The 23,137-nt window shown below is 26.1% G+C and overlaps 1 protein-coding gene across 6 annotated transcripts in view; it reads right to left on the reverse strand.

Annotated features, from left to right (window-relative positions):
• Positions 1 to 23,137, reverse strand: part of LOC117174241 (ubiquitin thioesterase trabid) — a 37,672-nt gene that overhangs the window by 10,056 nt on the left and 4,479 nt on the right. For 5 of the 6 annotated variants that reach the window (XM_033363140.1, XM_033363139.1, XM_033363141.1 and 2 more), the window contains exons 2-5: positions 17,475 to 18,482; positions 4,784 to 5,062; positions 4,445 to 4,646; positions 4,069 to 4,346 (exon numbers count right to left, since the gene is read on the reverse strand). In XM_033363140.1, the coding sequence (XP_033219031.1) occupies positions 4,069 to 4,346; positions 4,445 to 4,646; positions 4,784 to 5,062; positions 17,475 to 18,184 (1,469 nt within the window). In that variant the 5' untranslated portion in view covers positions 18,185 to 18,482. The remainder of the gene's footprint in view (positions 1 to 4,068; positions 4,347 to 4,444; positions 4,647 to 4,783; positions 5,063 to 17,474; positions 18,483 to 23,137) is intronic. The other variant, XM_033363143.1, reaches the window with a different exon arrangement.

Genomic DNA, 23,137 nt, shown 5'->3' on the forward strand with positions numbered 1-23,137 from the left:
TTCTTTTTCGATTAATTTGCATTAAAATTTTGGAAAATCATTTGATAGGTTTTAAAATATTTCTTCTCAGAATTCTCAGAATTGTTAATTATTTTTTAATATTTTCGAAATTTTGTAATCTTCTAGGTATATATCTTTTTAAATTAATCGATCTCTTGAGGATTATTTCTGGAATTATTAGCATTTTTTGTAATCTTTTATATATTCGCTTAACATAAATTTCTTGATAAAAATATCATTTTTAATTTTCGCATAAATCTTAAGAAAATTATAACCTAAAAAGCATAGATAAATTTTCAGTTAAACAAATTAGTTGAACTTTCAACAACGTAGTTGAATATTTCACCAAAAAATATAAATTCCCAATGAAAATTTAATATGCAAATTTCTAAATAAAAACGGTAAGTGTTTAACTAAAAACCGAGTAGATAAACTTAAAGTTAAGAAAAATTATTTCCAACTTAAAAAAAAATTAATTTACAAAAAAATAGTTCAGTCCCCAACAAAATAGTCACATTTATGTATTTCCCGTCTTTTGGCGTAAAATTAGAATTTTCGATTTTGGATATGCATATGGCATTTTGATAAATAAATTAAAATCGACGAGTTCTGTCAAAAATTGTTTCAAACCAATTTTGAATCAATTTCTAAAAGCTGAAATATCTTCAAAAACGTTTTTCCGTATTTCGCGTCATTTGGCTTAAAATTAGAATTTTTAAAAGTTTGCATAATATTTTCGTTAAATAAAACCACAATAAAACATTCTATCAAAAAAGGGTTCAAAAAATGCTTTAACTCTAGATGGTCACATTTCAGTAGAATATCATACAGGTCACAGTGGGTGAATTATACCCAAGCTCCAAAAAACTCACATCCTGCAGTAATATTCAGTACTAAAATTTTTTTTAAACATGTAGATATTCTTCAAGGTTTAAAAAAAATAGGTTTAATAGTTTTTTTCACCAAAATTGTCTATTAAAATATTTTAACATACCAGCAAAGTTGAAGTAATTAACAGACTCTAAGAGTTTGAAAAATTGTTTGGGTGAATTTCAGCCACAGGGGCCATCTATGGTTAAAGCTTTTTTTAAACTATAATTCATCCATATAACTTTTTTCGTATCTCCCGTGGTTTTGCTAAAAACCCGACTTTTTAGCATAATATTTTCAATAAATAAAATCAAAATGACAATTCCTAACAAAAAATGCGTGAACCAATTTTTTTAAGGATGTTTTGCACAGTATTAACGAGAAATAAAATCAGGATATTAAGTCTTTTTAAAAAAGGGTTGAGGGAACAGTGATAGATATTTTAAAAAGCTTCAATTCTTCTTTAAGATTTCTTCACGTATCGGTTTTTGTTTAACAAACTCGCTGTTCCTTTTAGAATTCAAAAAAGTGAGCCAAAGCCTGAAAATTTGATCTGTATTTGTTTTTTTAGAGTTTTCATCTTTTCCGACACACAGACAGACAGGCGCCATCGCCCAAATTTGATTTTCGACTTCAGAGATTTTCAAAACGTGAATATCCGTTCAAAAATTGAGGTGTGAAATTTCGACCTATTATAATACTTTCTCAATCATAAATGATGAGAATGAAAAAAGGATTACATAATTTAATGAGTGAAGACTAAAGACTTATTTTACGAATTAAAGTGGTAAGTTTAACTAGAAATGGTAATTTACGATTTTTATTTTTTATTCTAGAAATTATTCCTATTAGAACGTTTTCTAATTAAAATTATAAAGTTTTAATTTAAACCATTTAACATTGAATGCTTTTAATTACGAATTTTATAATTATCGGTTGAATTCGGTTTATTTTAACTTCGCAAGCGTTCTTTATTTAAAAAATAAATTTCATCTGTTCCGAAATTATTTTATTTTTATCCTGGCGAAATAATAGCAATGATTTATTTATAATCCTCTAACATTAAGAGTTATATATTTGTAAAGAGAAAAAAAACTCTTTTGAATATAAGTGAAAAGTTAGTACAAGTTTTTTGAGTTATTTTTTACATAGAATCGATTGGTGTAGTTTGCTACTAATCTAGGATCAATGTTGATTAATTGATATCAAATAATTTAATTAAACACCTTCAAAATACGTCGACCTTTAGCATTGTTACTAATTTCACAAATAAAATGAGGATCAGAATTGCAAAAGTATGATCATTTTATGATTTTATATAAAATTGTTTTTTTTTTTTTTTAATCATGTCAGAATTCCTGCCTTCACTTTACCGATGTTTTGAGAAATTTCTGCTAATACAGGGAGGATTTTCTGCGAGGCGCAACGGATAATAAATTGAAAAATCCTCACCAACTATGCCGTATCTAGGTGTATAATACCTCAAGTCTATTCCTACGCCCGAAAATGCAAAAACAGGGAGTGATGGGACAACTAACGCCGCGTTGGAAATATCAGGAACTTATCAACTTAGGAGAGCAAGGGATTGCCATTTTGTTTTCAGGCGCACAGGGCTGCTCAAAGGACATAGATTATAGCTCTTGATGTAGGTTATTAAAGGTCTATTAGGTTAGGTCCCATTGTACATCAAAGTATTTAAAATCCGTTTTCGCATTACAAAGACACGGGTGATAGGCCTGCGTGCCTGTTTGGCTCCAGGTGTGTCAATTTTTTTTGCATTACTTCAAGGACAGAAGTAATAGGCTACGAGCCTCTTTAGCTCCAGATGTGTCACATTTTTCGCATTACTTCAAGGACATAAGTATTAGGCCTGCGTGCCTGTTTGCCTCCACATTTTTCGCATTACTTCAAGGGCATATGTGATATCCTGCGCGCCTGTTTGGCTCCAGATGTGTCAATTTTTTTTGCATAACTTCAAGGAAATAAGTGATAGGTCTGCGTACCTATTTGGCTCCAGATGTGTCGATTTTTGCGTATTACTTCAAGGACATAAGTGATAGACTGCGAACCTCTTTAGCTCCAGATGTGTCACATTTTTGCATTACGTCAAGGACATAAGTGATAGGCCTACCAGTCTCTTTAGCTCCGGATGTGTCACTTTTTTCTTACTACTTCAAGAACATAAGTGATAGGTCTGCGTACCTATTTGGCTCCATATGTGTCGATTTTTGCGTATTACTTCAAGGACATAAGTGATAGAATCCGAGCCTCTTTAGCTCCAGATGTGTCACATTTTTGCATTACGTCAAGGACATAAGTGATAGGCCTACCAGCCTCTTTAGCTCCGGATGTGTCACTTTTTTCTCATTACTTTAAGGATATAAGTGATAGGCTGCGAGCCTCTTTAGCTCCGGATGTGTCACTTTTTTCTCATTACTTCAAGGATATAAGTGATAGGCTGCGAGCCTCTTTAGCTCCAGATGTGTCACTTTTTCGCATTACTTCAAGGACATGGGTGATAGGCATGCGCGCCTGTTTGGCTCCAGATGTGTCAATTTTTTTCGCATTACTTCAAGGACGTAAGTGATAAGCCTGCAAGCCTCTTTAGCTCTGGATGTGTCACTTTTTTATCATTACTTCAAGGATATAAGTGATAGGCTGCGAGCCTCTTTAGCTCCAGATGTGTCACTTTTTCGCATTACTTCAAGGACATGGGTGATAGGCATGCGTGCCTGTTTGGCTCCAGATGTGTCAATTTTTTTCGCATTACTTCAAGGACGTAAGTGATAGGCCTGCAAGCCTCTTTAGCTCTGGATGTGTCACTTTTTTCGCATTACTTCAAGGACATGGGTGATAGGCCTACGTGCCTGTTTGGCTCCAGATGTGTCAATTTTTTTCGCATTACTTCAAGGACGTAAGTGATAGGCCTGCAAGCCTCTTTACCTCTGGATGTGTCACTTTTTTCGCATTACTTCAAGGGCATGGGTGATAGGCCTACGTGCCTGTTTGGCTCCAGACGTCTCAATTTTTTCGCCTTACTCAAAGATAAAATCCTGTGGAATCATGTAGAATATATGGGATAATACGGATAAAATCCCGTGGATTAAAGGTTTCATCCCAGGGCTAGAAAATCCTAAAACTAGAAAAATGTCGCTCATGCACTAAAGAGATAATAAAAAGGTACTTTCTCAAACTCACAATTGACCAGCTTGTTGTAAGGTATCCGCAAGTGCTCTCCGTAAAGCATTATCGCGGTCAAAAACGCCCCAAGTGGCTTGCATGACAGAATCTAAGAGACAATCTCCAGCGGATCTATTCCACAGAGCATGAAGACGACTACCCAACCGTTCAGTGATTTCTAAAGACCAATTCAGAGCAGGTGGTTCCCCTCCGCCGCCCTCAAGCTGCTGTTGGGCTTCCCTATCCAAAAGTTCCTCCAACATTTGTTCCTGAACTATACTCGGCAAATCCTCCACCTATAAATTAATGTTTAATCAGCGAAACTTATTTATTAATAAAGTATCAAGTTACGTGCTGAAGGAAATAATTCTTTTCTTTTTATAATTTGACTAACCTCGGCAGGCAAGGAAAAAGTGGCCATGTCTGTAACAAAATAACATGGAATGGTTCCCTTTCGCAAACGAATGCTATTCATCACGTGTCTGCGAATTTGGGCGGCCAAGTCTGGTGCAACATAACTCGGCACTCTCTTAATTCCAGAGCCGGAGCCTTCGATTTGAGATAATAATGTCGCTAGAATATCCTCTCGTTGAAATCTGATTAAATAAGTAGAAAATCGAGTCTTCGAGTAGCAGAGAGAGAGAGCACTTTTTGTAAATGTTTGTTCAAACAGAAAACAAAACAAAAAAATAATTTGAGAAAAGGAAAGTAGATAACAGATGGAGACACTAACCTGATAGCTAAATGAACTAGGGTGTGTCCTACATCAAAAGCACTGCTCCTATTTAATAGTAGAACCTCGGAATGCGTTAATTGACGAGCCGGATCGCCTCCGCTTGCCAGGTAAGCCTCTACAGGTGCGTTGTCTCCCTCGACGATGCCGAGGCAAGCATTCAACCAGCACCAATCAGCACGCCTCAACTGTTTGAGCCTGCGTTCGTAGTCGCAGTTATTGGGGGACTGAGGCATTGGAAGACTGTCGTTTCTGCTCTCAAATCTGTGAGAACTCCTGCTACACATTCAACATTTTAAATATAAATAAATAATAATTGTTTATGTTAATTTTTCCGTCTACCGGTCAAATTTTCACAATCTTAAGTTTATGCATATTCTAATAATATTAATTGAACAAGTAGACAGAAAAATAAACATAAAAAATTATTCATTAATTTTACCTAGCAAAAAACCTCAACATCAAAAAGAAAATGTGAATTATTAATATTATTAAGATGTAAATTATTATATATTTAAAAAATAAAAGTGTAACAGAATCGAAGATGTAACATAGTCTGATACATTTTGTGCAGTCCGGATTTCAAACTATGTAGTACGAAATTAAAAAATTTGTAGTGGAAAATTGACTTTATTTTCTGATCAAAATTGTCGCGTTTCTAAGTTAATATTTTAGAACTTTTATTAATGAACTTTTAGAGTTTATTTAGAATCTTATTATTATTTAGTCGATGAATCCTATTCTACCTTTCTTTTTTCCACTTAAATGCGAAATAAATTAATAGAAGAACCCAACAAGAATATCCAACTGTTTTCGGTTGAAATTTAATTATTTTTTAAATAAAAAGTCTAATATTCTATTTTTTGTTTATTGATATGGGTATGGAAGCTTCTAATGTGTCCCCTAAGGGTTTACATTTTTCTTGCACCTTCTTCCCTATTTCTTTACACATCCCCAGACACTTACTTGGTGGTGGGAGGGGGGCCTACAGTTTAAAGTGAGTTCCGAACCACCAAGAACAACAGCTTTAAGTACTAATTTTCTAATTTTTGTTAGGAATTCATTTTTTTTGTCGTTAACCTTTTTATTATCCTATAAAAAATTAAACTGTTTTATTTATCATTCATCTTTTCGGTCCAAGATTTCAATAATTTGGTTAAAATTTTTCTTTCTTTCTGAACCGAAAAATCTTTCTGAGATGAAAATTCAACTCTATTTAAATTTGTCTTTTTAGATTGAAAATTCATCTCTTTTGGTAGAATTGTCATTTTTTGTTTGTTAAAAATGTAACTGTCTGGTTGAAAAGTAATCTGTTTTTTATTATTTTATTTCTTTATTTATTATTATTAAACCGTTGAAAATTGATCTTTTCGAATTTGAAAAAATCGAACTCTATCATTGTAAGTTGACTTACTTTTTTTTAACGAAAAATTTGAATATTCCATTTTTGGGTAAAAATGTATGTTTTTTAGTTATAGATTCAACTATTCGGTTAAAAATGAACTTTTTCGTTGAAAATTCATTTTTTTACTTTCATATCGTGGCCGAAAATTAATTTTTGTAACAAGAAACTTAACTATTCCAGTTGAAGATTCATTCTAGCTAAGAACCTGTCTCTTATTGCTATTTGAACATTATATTTGTTTAACCTGAAAATTTATCAATTTTATTAATCATTATTTTTGTGTTGCTAAAAATGAACATTTCAACTAGAAATTTTACTATGTCTTTTTTCGTTGGAAATTCAGCACTTTTGTTAAAAATGTATCTTTTTAAGTGGAAAACTCATGTATTTGATTCAAAAAATGTCTTCTTATCAGAAATTTAATTTTTTTTCTTAGAAATGCAAACGTTTGGTTGAAGATTCGTCATTTTTAGTTAAATTTGACTGTTTGTAATCAAAATTACAATTTTTTGGCCTGAAATCTCAACTACTACATTCATTCTAAAGAATTAATGTTTTTCGATTGACCTTGTTTGTTAAAGGTCCACTTTGAAAAACATCTTTTTGGGTTGAAATTTCTACTATTTGAGTTGAAACTTGAACTCCTCTGTTACAAATCAGTTTTTGGCTCAAAATTCACAATTTTAGTTGAAATTTCATACCTTTGGATAAAAATTAATTTTTTTAAATCAAAATTTTTAATTCAAGTTGATTCATTTTGGTTAAACATATATTTTTTTGTTCAAATATTAGTTTTTTAAACTGAAAAAACTATTCAATTGTGGTTGAGAATGGATTTTTTCTAGTTGAAAATTTTATATTTTATTGAAAATTCCTTCTTTTTAATTAACTTTTTGAATGAAAATTTAACTAAAACAGTTAAGGATTCATTATTTTGGGTCTAAATTGATCTCTGGATGACAATTTTTTTAAACAAACAATTTAACCATTCCAGTTGTCGAAAATGTCCCTTTTTTAGTTGGAAATTCAACTATTCTATTCAAAATGTATCTTTCTTGAGTTACAAATTCATGTAATTGGTTAAAAATTCATATTTTCGGGTAAAAAATTCAAGTTTTTTGTATAAAATTTAAAAACTTGGTTGAGCTTTTTATCTTTTTTGGCCTAAAAATCTATCTTGGTAGAAATTTCATATTTTTTGGTTAGAAATGCAACTTTTGGGTTGAAAATAATCTGATTTTGTTACGGATTCATTTTTCTTTTCGAAAACTAACTTTATAAACCAAATGTAACTATTCAGTTAAAGATTCATCATTTTATATCACAATTGATCTCTTTAAATGAAAACTAATTTTTTAACTGAAAATTCAACTATTACATTTTCAGTTGTAAGCTGATCTTTTCTAGTTGAGATTCGACTATTTCATTAAAAATTAATCGATTTTATTCAATATTAATTTTTTTACTCTTTAACTAGAAATTTTACTATTTTTAGGGTTGAAATATCAACTATTACATTTTTTTTTGAGAATTCATACTGAAATTTCAAGCAAGATAATTAATTTATATTTTTAAAAAATTTCAACTAAAATAGATAATTTTTCAACTAAAAATTGAATAAATAAATTTTTCAACCAAACATTGAATGGTTAGATTTTTAGTTAAAAGCTTGATATTCAACCATAGAAATGGATTTTCAGTTGAAATTGTGGACTTGATTAAAAGTTAGACTTTTTTTAAGAATTCGTTATTTTGTTTTAAATTTAAAATTTATCGCTGGGGTTGAAAATAGATGTATTTTTGAGAATTTTTTGTTGTTAAAAATTAAATTTTAAACTAAAAATTGAACTATTTTGTTGCAATTTTTTTTAAGTTAATTGTAACCAGAAAATTGAACTAATCGAGTTGAATATGCGATCACTTCAGTTTTAAATTCATTTCCTTGGTTTAAAATCCGGTTTTTAAATAAAAATTTACCTATTAAATTTTTTATCCAAAATTTTTTTTGCTTTTCTTAAATTTATTTTTGTTGTTAAAAATTATATTTTTGGGTAGAAAATAATCTTTTGGTTTGTAAACTCTTTTTTTTGTTTGTTAGAAATTCAACTAATCCAGTTGAAAATTCAGTTTTTTCTTGTTTGAAAATTCATATTTTAGTATCAAAAATTCCACTCTTGTGTAGAAAGTTCGATTTTCTGGCTTAAAAATTTAACTACTCGGTAGAAAATTCAATAATTTGATTAAAAATCAACCTATTAGTTGGATATTCATATTTTTATTTTGAAAATTCAATTATTTGGTTTAAAAATTAAACTGCTTTTATAAAAATTGAACCAATCGGCAGAAAATTTAACTTTTTTATAGAAAATTAACTTTTTTGAGTTAAAAATTCAACTATTTTGTTAAAAAATAATCTTTTTTTTATCGAAATTCAAATCATTTTTAATAGAAAATTTAATTTTTTGTTAGGAAATTAACTTTTTTATTGAAAGATAATATTTTTTAATTGAAAATGGAATTATCTTGTTGAGAATTAATTTATTTTTGTTGACAAATAATTTTTCGAATTAAAGCATTAACTATTCCATTTTTTATTAAAAATCTATATTTTTTAGTTGAATCTTTAACTATTTCGTTGAAAATTTTTTTTTTTCGATTAAAAAATTAATTGTTTATCAGAAAATGAACTGTTCCATTTGAATATTCATAACATTAGTTAAAAATTCATCTCTGTACATGGAGATTAATTTTTTTTAACTAATATTTTTTTCGAAAATTTATCTTTTTTAGTTAAATATTCAACAAGTTGGTCAAAAATTAATTTTTTTCGTAGAAAATTTATCTTTTTGGTTGCAAATTCACCTCTTTGGTTGAAAATGTAAAAAATTTAAGAGAATCTATTCCTCTATTTTCACCAAAACAAAAACCTCCTTTATTTCCCGTATATTTAAATATTGGTAAATATCTCCTTAAAACCATTAAACAACAAATTTACAAAAACAAATAATCTATAGAATTCCTAAAAATAAAATCAAGAAAAAAATACATTTACTTCCTTAAAACCAGAAAGTTTTAGAGGAATTTAAGATAATAAGAGAAGAATTCGATGAAATTCATAAAAATTCAGGGTGAAATAAAACAAAAAATAAAATGAATTCAAAACAATTTAAGACTATAAAGGAAGTTCAATGAATTCAATAACTTTGAAATAAGCTCAGAAAAATTCAAAGGAATTTAAAGAATTTGATGAAATGCCTATGAATTGAATACAAACTTTTAAAAATTCAACAAAAAAATTACTAACACAAAAAGTGGCAGATGACTACAAAACAATTCAAGTTAAATAAATAAATAAATTTTTGCTATAGTTTTTTTTTTTTAATTTTGCCCAATTAAAACCAATTTTCTTTAAATGTTCCACATTTATTTTTGACAATTTTTTAATCTTTCTAAATCTTTTTGAATATTCACTTAAAACGAACTTTTCAAAATAAAAAAATCATTTTCAATTTTCATTGGCTGTGTTTTTTATTCTTCTGAATACTTTCAAAATTCTTAAAAAGCTTCTAAATTTTTTAATCGAAATAATTATAGTTTCACTTTTTAACAGAAATTAATTTACAACTAAAAAAAAATCTGCAACCAAGAATATACATTTTTAATAGAGTGGGCCAACTTTTTTTTAAAAAAAGACCATTTTTCGACAAAATAATTTAATTTTCAATCGGGGATGAATTTTCAATTAAAATTATGAGTCTTTAACAAACAAGAAAAAAATAACTTTTAACAAATCAGCTAAACTTTTAACCCAGAACGTAAATTTTCTAACCAAATGGACACATTTTCAATAAATTTAATTTTTAAGCCAAAAGACGGATTTTTTTTTTAAAAAAAGCTGCGTTTTCAAGTAAAAAATATAAATTTTTAACACAAAATTTGCAGTATTAACCAAAAAAGAGGAAATTTCAACCAAAAAGATTACTGTTCTGCCAATAAAGATGAATGATAAATAAAAAAAAAATTTCTACAAAAAATGGACAAGTTAAATTTCTCGGTAAAAAAAAATAATAAACGAAAAAGTATATTGAAAAAAAAATATTTTTAATTTTCAACAAAAGAGATGAATGTTTAAAGAGTAAAATAAATGTTAGAACAAAATGGTTCAACTTGTACCCAAGTAGTTGAATTTGCAATTTAAAAAAAAATCAATCAAAAATAGAACAGTTGCATTTTTAATTAATGAAAAGATCAAATTTCTATTAAATGAGATGTAGTTCCAAAAAATATAAACAAATTTTCAACAAAGGAAATTAATTTTTTAGGAATAAAGATTTTTCCAATCAAAAGAGAAAAAAATTTCAACCAAATTGTCAAATTTTCAACCAGAAAATGTGAATTTTTATCCAAAAAGTTCATTTTCATCCAAATTGTTGAATTTTCTACCAAAATAATAAAAATTGTAACTCAAAAAGAGTAATATTCAACAAAACGGTTGAATTTTCCAGCCCAAAATATTAATTGTTTACAAAACAATTAAATTTTCACCCAAAAAAAAATTTTCAACCAAAAAATTGACATCGAAAAATTATTAAATTTGAGAAATTTAAATGAAAAAAACCAAAAAAACAGTTGAGTTGATGTTTCATCATTTTACTTCCCAAACCCTTTTTTTTTGTTAAAAATTTAAAAAATTTTGTTAAAAATTACAATTTTCTGTAAAAAATTATGTTTTCAAGTTGAAAATGAACTATTTTACCTAAAAATTTAAATGTCGTACATGTTTGGTTAAAAATTCATCTTTTTAAGTTGAAAGTTTAAATATTTGGTTTAAAATTCCTATATTTTATTAAAAATTAGAATTTTCGGGAGCCCATTTAAGCTTATTGGTGACTAATTCCTCTTTTTGGTTGAAACTTTCTTTATAAATTTAAATATTTAGTTGAAAATTCATCTATTTTAGTAGAAAATTGTTTGCTTTTTTTTTAGTTTAAAATTAGTTTTTATTTAGAGTTAATTTTTTTAACTAAAAATTTAACTATTACATTTCTTGTTGAAAACTTACTTGGATCTTATTGAAAATTAAGTTTTTTTCAGTAAAAATTTAATTATTTTTTATTTAGTTTCAAATTTATCTGCTTCAGATTAAAAATTCAACTATTTGGTCCGTGGTTGAAAATGTAACTATATTGTTGAATTTCGTTTCTTTTTTAGTTGAAAATATATTTTACCAACTGAAAATCTAAGTTTTTTTTTTTTTTTTTAATTTATCTTTTTAATTGAAAACTCATCTTTTTGGTACAGATGAATTTTTTTAGTTGAAGATTTATCATTTGAGTTGAATATTTACTTTAAATATTCCATTTTTTGTAGGAAATTTAACTATTCTATTTTTAGTTAAGAATTAATTTCTTTGTTTGAAAAAAAGAAATATTTAGTTAAAAATTCGTTCTCTCATAAAAAATTCATCTTTTGTGTTGAAAATTCATATTTTTGGTTAAAAATTCATCACCGTGATGGAAAATTAATTTCTTTGTCAGAAAATTGAACTAATTTGTTGAAAATACTTTTCTTTTTTGGTCGATACTTTATTTTGCCAACTGAAAATTTCAATATTTTTTTTTACAAAAAATTAATTTTTTTACCTGAAAATTCATGTATTTGGTAAATATTAATTTTTTTGTTTAGTTTTGAATATTTATCATTTTAGTTGAATATTCATTTTTTGTAGAAAATGAAACTATTCTATTTTTGTTAAGAATTAATTTCTTTGGTTAAAAAATATATATTTGATTAAAAAATCGATTTTTTTATAAAAAATTCATCATTGCGATGAAAAATTAATTTTTTTGGGCTAAAAATTTTTTTTTTTTTTTTTTTAGTTAAAAATTCACTTTTTTAACTGCAGATGTAACTATTCAATTTTTTGTTGAAAATTTATATTTTTAGATGAAAATTATTTAATTTTTCTGTAATCTCGTTTTTCCTAAGTTTAAATTTTAATTTTCTAACTAAAAATTGAACTATTCTGGTTTAGGTTCATAAATTTATCTTTTTCAGTTGAAAATTTATATATTTTAAAATTGAAAAAATAAACTAATCTTCAACATAATAGTTCAATTTTTAACAACAAGAAAAATTTATCCTCAAAAATAGTTTAATTTCCAACCCCAGAGATGAATTTTTAAATCAAATAATAAATCTTCAACCAAAACAATGAATTCTTAACAAAAGTTTTTAAATTTTAATCAAGTGTTAAATTTTCAACCAAGAATATTAATTATCTATCCATGATAAAAACTTTTCAACAAAATATACTAATTCTGAACTCAAATGATAAATTTTCCACTGGAATAGTTTAATTTCTAACCAAAAAAAATTACTTTTCAGACAAAAATATTAAATTTACAATAAAAAAATTAATATTAAACGAAAAGCATGAAGTTAAATTTTCAGTTTAAAATTAACTTTCAAATAAAAAATAAATTCAAATAGAATAATTGCATTTTTTATTAAAACAATCAATTTCTAACCAAAAAAATTAGTTTGAAACAAAATAATTCAATTTTAAACCCTAAAAAAATTTGATTTTGTTCCAAAAAAGATACAGTTTCAATCAAATATATAAAGTTTCAACTCAAAAAAGATCAATTTAAAACCCAAAACTAGAATCGTTCAATTTGCAGTTAAAAAAATAAATTTTAAACACAGGAAGAACGAGATTTTAGCAAAATTCATTCATTTTCTAATAAAAATATAAATTTTTCAAGCAAATAATGTAATAGTTAGATCTTTAGTTAAAAAAATTAATTTTCAACTAAAAATAAACGCATTTCCACCCAAAAAGATTAATTTTTTATCACAGTGATGGATTTTCTATAAAACAAAAACCGAGTTTTTAATAAAATATTTTTTTAACCATAGAAATCAATTCTTAACAAAAAATAGAATAGTTCAATTTTCTACAAAACAGTTTAAGTAAATATTCAACTAAAATGATAAATCTTCAAAACGAATTTAAAAAAAAAATAGTTCAATTTTCAGACAAAGAAATTAGTTTTCAATCACGGTGATGAATTTTCAACGAAAAATATAAAATTTTAAACAAATAGTGGAATTTTCAACCCAAAAGATGAATTTTCTACTTTAAAAAAAAAACACTAATTTTGAACTAAATATTTCTTCTTTTCAACCAAAGAAATGAGTTCTTAACCAAAAATAGAATAGTCAAATTTTCTACAAAAAATGCAATATGTAAAATGACTGTTCACCTAAAATGATGAATATTCAAAACTAAGAAAAAAATTAATTTTTACCAAATACATGAATTTTCAAGTAAAACACTCGATTATATGCCAAAAAATTGAATTTTTCAACAAAATAGTTCAATTTTCAGACAAGGAATTAATTTTTAATCACGGTAATGGATTTCCAACCAAAAATATGAATTTTATATAAAAAACGAATTTTTAACTAAATATTGCTTTTTTCAAACAAAGAAATGAATTCTTAACCAAAAATAGAATAGTTAAGTTTTCTACAAAAAATGGAATATTCAAAGTGAATATTCAACTAAAATGATCAATTTTCTGCAAAAAAATAAAACAAATACTTAAATTTTCAGTTAGTAGAATATATTTTTAGTTAAAAAAATTTATCGGAAATAAAAACTTATTTTTAACTAAAAAAACCAAACAGTTTTCTACCAAAATGGACGAATTTTCAACCCAATATTTGAATTTTTAAAAACAAAAAATTCCTTTTTAACCAAGCTGATTAATTTTCAACGAAATATACAAATTTTGAACTAAAATTATAAATTGTCGACTGGAATAGTTGAATTTTTAACAAAAAAAATTAGTTTTCAAGCAAGTAGATTAATTTTCTAACAAAAAAATTAGAATGTTCGACAAAAGCATGAAGTTTTAACTAAAATGATAAAATTATACATTTTCGACTAGAATAGTTGAATTTTTAATTTAAAAAATCAGTTTTCAACCATGAAGATCAATTTTTCACCAAAAATTTTGAATGGAAATGATATATCTCTCAAAGTTTGGAATATAGAAAGTGAGACAATAAATTTTTTATAGTTTCAAAGAAAGTATATTTATAAATAAATAAATAAATAATAGTATTAATTATTAACTATTAAATTAAATTAAATATTTTATTTTTTTATTAAAATTTAAATAATAATAATAATAAAATTAATAATAAAGTATTAATAATCAAAATAATTATTAAATGATAATTACTTAATAATAATATTAATAATTAATAATAATAAATAGATGAATTACTTATAAATTTATACTTTTGAGTGTAGGAAATGAGACAATAAATTGCATTTGTATATTTAGTTTGAGTAATAATTTTCAAAAAAATTATCCGAGTAAAAAATAAATGTGTAAAATTATTTTAATTCTTTGTGTGCTCACTATATCCACGCGAATTAAGATATCGGTCTTAGAATTTGAAAGATGAAATAAAAAGCACTAAAGAACGCTTGTATAAATTAATGTTTATAATTTCAAAGGAAGTATATTTATAAATTAATAAATAATTAATAATATTAGATAAAATTTAATATTTTATGTTTTTAAATTAGAATTTAAATAATAATAATAAAATTAATAATAAAATATTGATAATATAAATCAATATAAAATTAAATAATTTAAAAAATTAATTAATAACTAATAATAAAAATAAATGAATAATTTATAAATTTATACTTACGAATGTAGGAAAAGAGACAATAAATTGCGTTTGCATATTTAGCTTGAGTAATAATTTTGAAAAAAAATTATTGTTTAAATAAATATGTTTGTAATTTCAAAGAATATTTAATTATGAATTGATATTTTAATTCTTTTTGTGCTCACCACATCCACACGGATTAAGATATCCTTCTCAGAATTGAAAAGGTTAAACAAAACGCACTAAAGAACGTACGCAGTGAGCACAAAAAAAATGAAAATAATTTTACACATTTAATTTTTACTCGTAATTTTACACATTTACTTCTTACTCGTAATTTTACACATATACTTTTAAGGCGGATAATTTTTTTCAAAATGATCACTCAAACTAAATATACAAACGCAATTTCTTGTCTCATTTCCTAAATTCCAAACTTTCAGAGCGATATATAATTTCCTTTGGACATGGAAAACACAAAAAAAAATGAAAATAATATTACGGATTTATTTTTTACTCGGATAATTTTTTTCAATATTATCACTCAAACTAAATATAGTAATTTGGTCACGTGCTCACCGTAGTACCTGGCCTTAAGGGCGTGTGATGCTTACAGTTTCCCGCCTTTTTTTTTCACAAAAATGAAAAATTTTAAAAACTGAATTCGGAGATGCTATAAAATATCATAACGAACGTCCCCGGACTCTTTTTTGAGGGATAATAACAAACAAAAATTATTCTGCTAAATAAAAATTGTATGCATATGCATTATTTTGAGGTTACGTCGTTTTTCATCTCTGCCTTTCCGATAATCTCGAAATTATTTATGAAATAAACTTTTTTGATTGTCTGCAAACAAGGTTAGTTCCTGGAGATTAGTCACTATGTTTATTTGTAAGTACAAAGTTTTCGGCCAAAAATATTGTGTATTTTGGAAGTAATGCTCGGGTGAATTGTATCACACATAACCTCGAAATATACACGCACGTTGTTAGCAATATCAAAAAAATTTTGATAAAAAAACATTTTGAAGGCAAAATATTTCTTATCCTAGGAAAAAAGCCGGGGGAATCTAACACTGAAAAAATCGATACTATTTCCTAAGCGCTATGCAAATTGAACACATTTTGCTCAATTAAAACTTTTTTTAATTAACCCACAAAAAAAGTGCGTGGGGACGTCCGTTAGCATGTTCGCTATCATTTCCCAAATTTTTAAGACAAAATATTTCTTATTCTAGAAAAAAAACCGGGGAAACCTAAAGCTGGTAAAATCGACAATTCATGCCCTTAAAAAGGCTTTTAAATTTGATGTTAAGGGCATGTGACACAGCTAAATGCCTATATTACCGACCACAGTTTTTCAGTTCACTGAATGTTTTTTTTTTGAACCTAAGAACTTTTTTTGTAAATAAAATATCGAGCTGAAACTTTGGAAAATGTATAAGAGTACAATAAAGTAAGTTCAGGTACTGCATTTTGGTAGGAACTTTACTGAAAATTATTTCATCTTTTTTCTGAACCTCAACATTTTTTGAACGTTCGAACTTTTTTTATACATAAAATATCAGTCTCAAACTTTGAGAAATGCAAGAGCCGAAAGAAAACTATGTTGAAGTACAAATCTTAATAATAAAAGATGTAAAAAAAAAATATTTCAACTATGAATTCCATCGGCATCAGCTGGTAACATTGTACACGAAAATCCGAACCCTGGCGGCCACTAGACGAGACTCTAGAGGGTTCGTATTTTCGTGTACAACGTTACCGACTGATACCGATGGAATTGATAGTTGAAGAATTTTTTTTTACATCTTTTATTATTAAGCTTTGTACTTAAATGGAGTTTTCTTTCGGCTCTTGCATTTTTCAAAGTTTGAGACTGATATTTTATGTATAAAAAAAGTTCGAACGTTCAAAAAATGTCGAGGTTCAGAAAAAAGATGAAATAATTTTCAGTCAAGTTCCTACCAAAATGCAGTACCTAAACATACTTTATTGTACTCTAATACATTTTCCAAAGTTTCAGCTTGATACTTTATTTACAAAACAAGTTCTTAGGTTCAAAAAAATCTTCAGTGAACTGAAAAAGTGATGTCGGTAATATAGGTATTAGGCTGTGTCAAATTCCCTTAAGGGCATGCGACACAGTGGGATTCCTACATTACCAACCTCTTTTTTCCATTGAACAAAATTTTTTTGTGAACCATAGAACTTTTTTGGTAAATGAAATATCGAACTCAAAATTTGAGGAGAGCATAAGAAGACATTATTCTACGTTTATGTACTGCATTTGAATCGGAATTAAAAAAAAAAAATTATTTCTGAAATTTTTTGCCAAATTTCGATTCAAATGCAGTACATAAACGTAGGATAATGTCTTATAATGCTCTCCTGAAATTTTGAGTTCGATATTTGATTTACAAAAAAAGTTCTATGGTTCAAAAAAAATTTTGTTCAATAGAAAAAAAGAGGTTGGTAATGTAGGAATTTCACTGTGTCGCATGCCCTTAACCTAATTAAAATTTCTTAAATTCTAAATAAAATAATAATTTAAAAAAAAAAAAACAAAGAAACTTGAACAAACCTTCTAGCAATCGCCAAATTCTCATCACGTTGGGCTTGCTGAAGAAAAGGCGTGTGTGGAGGAGACGGTAAGCCCCTTTGGCTCTGATCTCTCTCCGGACTTGGTAAAATAAGACCTAAACTATTCGACGACTTGTCCCTTCTGTCCTTCTCCTTCGCGCACATAACACACCTCGTCGATTTCGGCCAGTTTTCATAAGTGCAGCTAAAACATGACCACTTCTCGCCAGCCGGATGTCCACCCGCAAATCGTTCCGGATGTAAATTAATCGGCGCTGGATTAAACTGCGAATTCGAGCCCGTATTTGGCGGCGGATCGCCAAGCCTGAGGGGTGCCAGCTGCTCGTGGAGATTCGAGGCCACCGAATTCGACTGGGTGTTGTTTGTCTTTCGACTTCCGCACTGCACACAGCGCCCCGTATTCTGATAATTGAGATAGGTGCAAATGTCGCAGGACCACTTGCCGCCGGAAGGTACATTCTGACTGCAATTTTGCGAGTTGTAGGAATCTGAGGCTGGAACTGGACCGGAAGCGACACTCGAGCCGGATCTCTGAGGACTGGGACTTCGCAGACGATAAATATCTTCGCCGAGGAGAGGTTTCGCGCCTCGGCACATTGTACATTTTAGGGACGAGGGCCAATTTTCATAGGTGCAGTATTCACAGGTCCATTTTGACTCTGTCTCCTTGAGCCGGCTGTTCATTTTCATCGAGTTTCAATGTTAGTTAATCAGATCCTTGATGATCCTGATTAGTTGGCTGTCTATTTGTCCTGACCGAATTTTTAATATCGTCACGTTGGAAGTGGTCAGTTTGGCATTGGATATTACGTATTAGGCAATTTTTGTATTTCTATTGATGAGAAAGAGTTTTCTACGATCATAAAGGAGGAAATCTTGAACGGAAATCGTTTCGGTTGCGCTTGATTTCTGCATTTGTTATGTAATGAAGTTTGCATTATGTGGCAGACATTTTGATCATCATTGGAGTTTTGAAAGTGATGTGAGACTGGAAAAAGAGGGATTAAAACAGCATTAAAACGCTGCAAAATATCTCGTAAAAAATTGAAATAAAAAGAGGTGCAAGAAATTATTATTTTTTTTGATCCGCATGACTTGCATTTTTTTTTTTTTTTTAAATAAGAGATTTTTTTCGAGTTCCTGACAGGCTACTCAAATTCTGGAAAGATTTTTCCAAGTATTATTTTTCATATTACGGAACCATTAAAGTATTTCGCACTTTTGAAACAATCGACGCGAAATATGCAAACAATTTCGCTATTTTGTTTTCATTTATATTTTTTAGTCCTTGTGAACGAATGCTTATTTTGTCTTTATATATTTTTAATTCCGTGCATATTTAAATTCCTCAGTATGATTAATTTTCGTTCAAAAAATAGACAAACTTTCAACAAACTAAAAATATTTTCAACCAAATAGTTGAATTTTCAAATGAAAAAGATTAGTTTTCAACAAAAAACGACATATTTAACGTTTCAGTTGGAAAAATTAAGTATCAACCAAAAATACGTTAATTCTCAAAAAATAGTTCTATTTTCAACTCAAAAGTATTCTCTTTCAACAAAAAAGATAATTTTACAATAAAAAGTTAAATTTGGTATAAAATGATTCATTTTTTCCAAATAACTATGTTTTTATAAAAATACTTTAATTTTCAAACAAATAGCTAAACTTTAAAACCAAAAATATGAATTAAAAAAAAAGACAGCTATCTATAAAGTTATTGAACTTCTAACCAAGTAGTCGAATTTCTACCCAAAAAAAAAGATTAGTTTGTAACAAAACAGTTGAATTTTTAACTAAAAAAGTATTAATTTTCAACGTAAAAGTTAATTTTCTAACAAAAAGTTAAACTTTCTGTAAAAAAGTTAAATTTTCTGCCAAATAATTCAATTGTTATAAAAGCAATTGAATTTTCTACCAAATAGATGCATTTTCAAACAAAAGAGATTAATTTTCAACGAAACAAGTGGCATTTTCGATCCGAAAAAATTATTTTTAACAAAAAATTTAATTTCCTTCCAGATAGCTAAATTTTACAAAAATATTTTGATTTTTAACCAAATGGCTAAACATTCAAACCAAAAAAATGCGTTAAAAAAATGTCAATAAAATTATTGAACTTTAACCAAGTAGATGAATTTCCACAACAAAAAAAGATTAGTTTTTAATTAAAAATTTGAATTTTCACGTGAAAAATATTATTTTTCAACAAAAAAGTTATTTTTTGTAACAAAAAGTTAAATTTTTATAAAAGTAGTTTAATTTTTAACCAAATATTTGCTTTTTCAACTGAAAAATATTTTTTTTCGACAAAAAAGTTAATTTTTTAACAAAAAGTTTAATTTTCTGCCAAATATTTAGATTTTTATAAAAATAGTTGAATTTTCAAAAAAAAAATGAATTTTCACCTAATAAATTAATTTTCAACAAAATTTTTTATTTTTCTAACAAATAGTTTAATTTTCAAGTCAGAAAATAGAATGTTCCACCCAAGAAAATTCGAATTTTTGATCCGAAAATATGAATTTTTAACTAATAAAAAAAAGTCAGGAAATATCATTTTCCACAAAAGAGTCGAATTTTTTATCCGAAAATATGAATTTTCAACTGGAATAGTTCAATTTTTAACTGAAATAGCTAAATTTCTAACAAGAAAATGAGTTTTCAACCAAAAAGATTAATTTTCAAACCAAAAAGTATGAATTAAAAAAAAAAAGAACTTTTAACAAACAAAAAAAGTATAAATTTTCAAATTAAATTATAAAACTTGAACCAAAAAATTGAGTTCTTAACAAAAGTCTTTAACTTTTAAAAAATAATTTTGAAACAGATGAATTTTCTACTACCTTAGTTACATTTTTAGTTTAAAAATTGACTTCCAAACAAAACAACACATTTTTTTCAACAAGATAGTTTAATTTTTAATTATAACAATTAATTTTTCAAAGAAAAAAATAATTCTCAAAAAGACAGTTTCATTTTCAACCTAAGAGATTAATTTTTCGTTTAAATGTTAAATCTTCAACCAAAACAATGCATTTTCAACCAAAAAGATGAATTTTCTTCCAAAAGACGAATTTAAAAAAAAAATGTATGAATTTTTAACTAAGAAAAATACATTCTCAATCGAAAATTGAATATTTAAATTTTCAGCACAAAAAAATGGATTTTCAACAAAATAGATAACCAAGCAGTACGATTTTCAACGAAAAAATATAAATTCTTAACGAAAAATGTAATAGTTGATATTTCAAATAAAAAATATTTGAATTTTAAATCAAAGGCAGTTGAATTCAACCAAAAAGTCCTATTTTTAACTAATGAAAATGTTCAGTAAAAAGAGAAAACAAAATTCAACCAAACTGTTGAATTTTCATTAAAAAGATTAATTTCAAACAACAACAAAATGAACTTCCAAACCAAATAATTAAAGCCAGCAATATTATAATATTAATAATCAAATTGTGCGATAAAAAAAATAACTCACTTTCTTTATATAATCATATTGAAAAATAATAACAGAATTTGAAATACATAAAATTATGATTATTTTTCTAAAATATTTAGTTTACTCAGTATTGATAGAAGTATTTTATTTTATTATTTATTACTTTATTATTTAACCATATACCCAAAAATTATTTCAATATTAAATCAATATTAAAATACGAAAATCTTTAGCAGATAAAAGTATTTTATTTATTTTGTTTTATTTTATTAGTGAACCATTTCAGACAGAAAAATACCGAAAAAGAAAATATTCGAAAAAATTGTGAAATTGCCGAAATATAAAATTCCCCCATATTATAATATTAACGAATTTTAAATTTCCGATTAATAAAATACGCGACAAAAAATCGCCGAATTATAAGATATCCGACACTATCCAATTCCTGAATTTCAACAATTAAAATATTTCTTTTTTAGTCAGTATTATTTATTTATTAAAAATAAAAAAATGAAATATTTGGACAAAGAATTTTTTCAATGTTCAATGCATTTCTTAAATTATTCATGAAAATAAGGTAACAATAATTGAAAAAAAAGATTTGACACTGCCAGGTTTTTTCGTTAAATACGCATTTTTTAAATTATTGCTATTGCAATAAAAACCTTGCTCTTTTATTGTTCTGTTATATTGAAAAATACTTTTTTTAATTATTGTTATTTAAAATGCAAATAATAATTTTTTTTAAATACAATAATTTTTTATCAATATATTTAATTATTACAGATTTTTTAAATGGATAAATGTGAGTTATTAAAAAACAATTTTTCTATTTGTTTAAATTATATCATTTTCTAATGCTTTTTATTTAAAAGAATAATTAATATATATAGCATTAAACGAAACAATAGACTTTTTTAACAAAATAATTCAAGATTCAACCAAATAGATGAATTTTCAACAAGACAAATTTTCTATACAAATAGAAGAATTTAAAAAAATATATAAACTTTTTCAACAAAAAATTCGAACTGATCCGAAAAGTTTAATTTTACATTAAAAAAAATTAAAACAAGGGAGTTAACTTTCAATAAAACGGTCGAATTTTGAACCAAAAAATATTAATTTTTAAACAAAAATGGAATTTTTATGCTTATATTTTTTAAAACAATTTTTGAATACGCATTTTGAACATAATATTTAAATCCTCAACGAAAATAATCTATTTTCAGAAAAGAAGATTAATTTTCTATTCCAACAGATGCATTTTCATAAAAGTACATGAATTTTTAATTTTAAAGGATAAGTTTTCAACCAAAAATGAAAATGTTAAATTTTCAGATAAAAAAAATTAATTTTTATCGGAAAAAAATGAATTTCAAAAAAAAAGTTAAATTTGCAAATAAATAGCTTAATTTACCACCAAAGAAATTAAATATTCTAACCAATTTTGTTGAATTTTCTACAAAAATGCTGTATTGTCACGCTGAAAAAGTCAATTTTAAGAAAAAAGTATATTTACTACCAAGCAGTTGCTTTTTTAACCAAAAATGATGAATTTTCAACAAAAATTAATTTTCTTCCAAAAAATACATTTTTTCAACAAAATACATGAGTTTTCTACAAGGAAAGATCAATTTAAAATACGAAATTTCAACCAAAAATGAAATACTTGAAATTTTTAGTGAAGAAAATTAATTATCAGCGCAAAAAAAAATTAATTTTGAGCAAATTATTTGGATTTTCAATGAGATTAATTGTCATTTAAAAAATTAATTTTCAAGAAATGAGTTCAACATTCAATCAAAAAGTGAAATTTGCAAGCTGAAACTTAATTTTTTTAACCAAAAAGATTAATTTTCGAAAAAAAAATTATTAACAAAATACTTGAATTTTCGACTGAAAAAGATTAATTTCCCACCAAATACTCGAATTTTTAACAAAAAAGATACATTTTCAACCAAAAATTCAACGAATTTTTAATGTAATAGTTAAATTTTCGACTAAAGAAACGAATTTTTAGTTAAATACTTCTTAGATTTTCAACCAGGAAGTCAAATTTTTGATAGAAAGGGATGACTTATTTACAAATTATTTAAATACGTAACGAAATTTTTCAATTTTCAACAAAAAAAGTTAATTTTCAATTAAAAGATTGTGAAAATTAAGTAAAAAATAATAACTCATAATAA

This window comes from Belonocnema kinseyi, chromosome 6, assembly GCF_010883055.1.
Source record: "Belonocnema kinseyi isolate 2016_QV_RU_SX_M_011 chromosome 6, B_treatae_v1, whole genome shotgun sequence".
Classification (NCBI taxonomy): Eukaryota; Metazoa; Arthropoda; class Insecta; order Hymenoptera; family Cynipidae; genus Belonocnema; species Belonocnema kinseyi.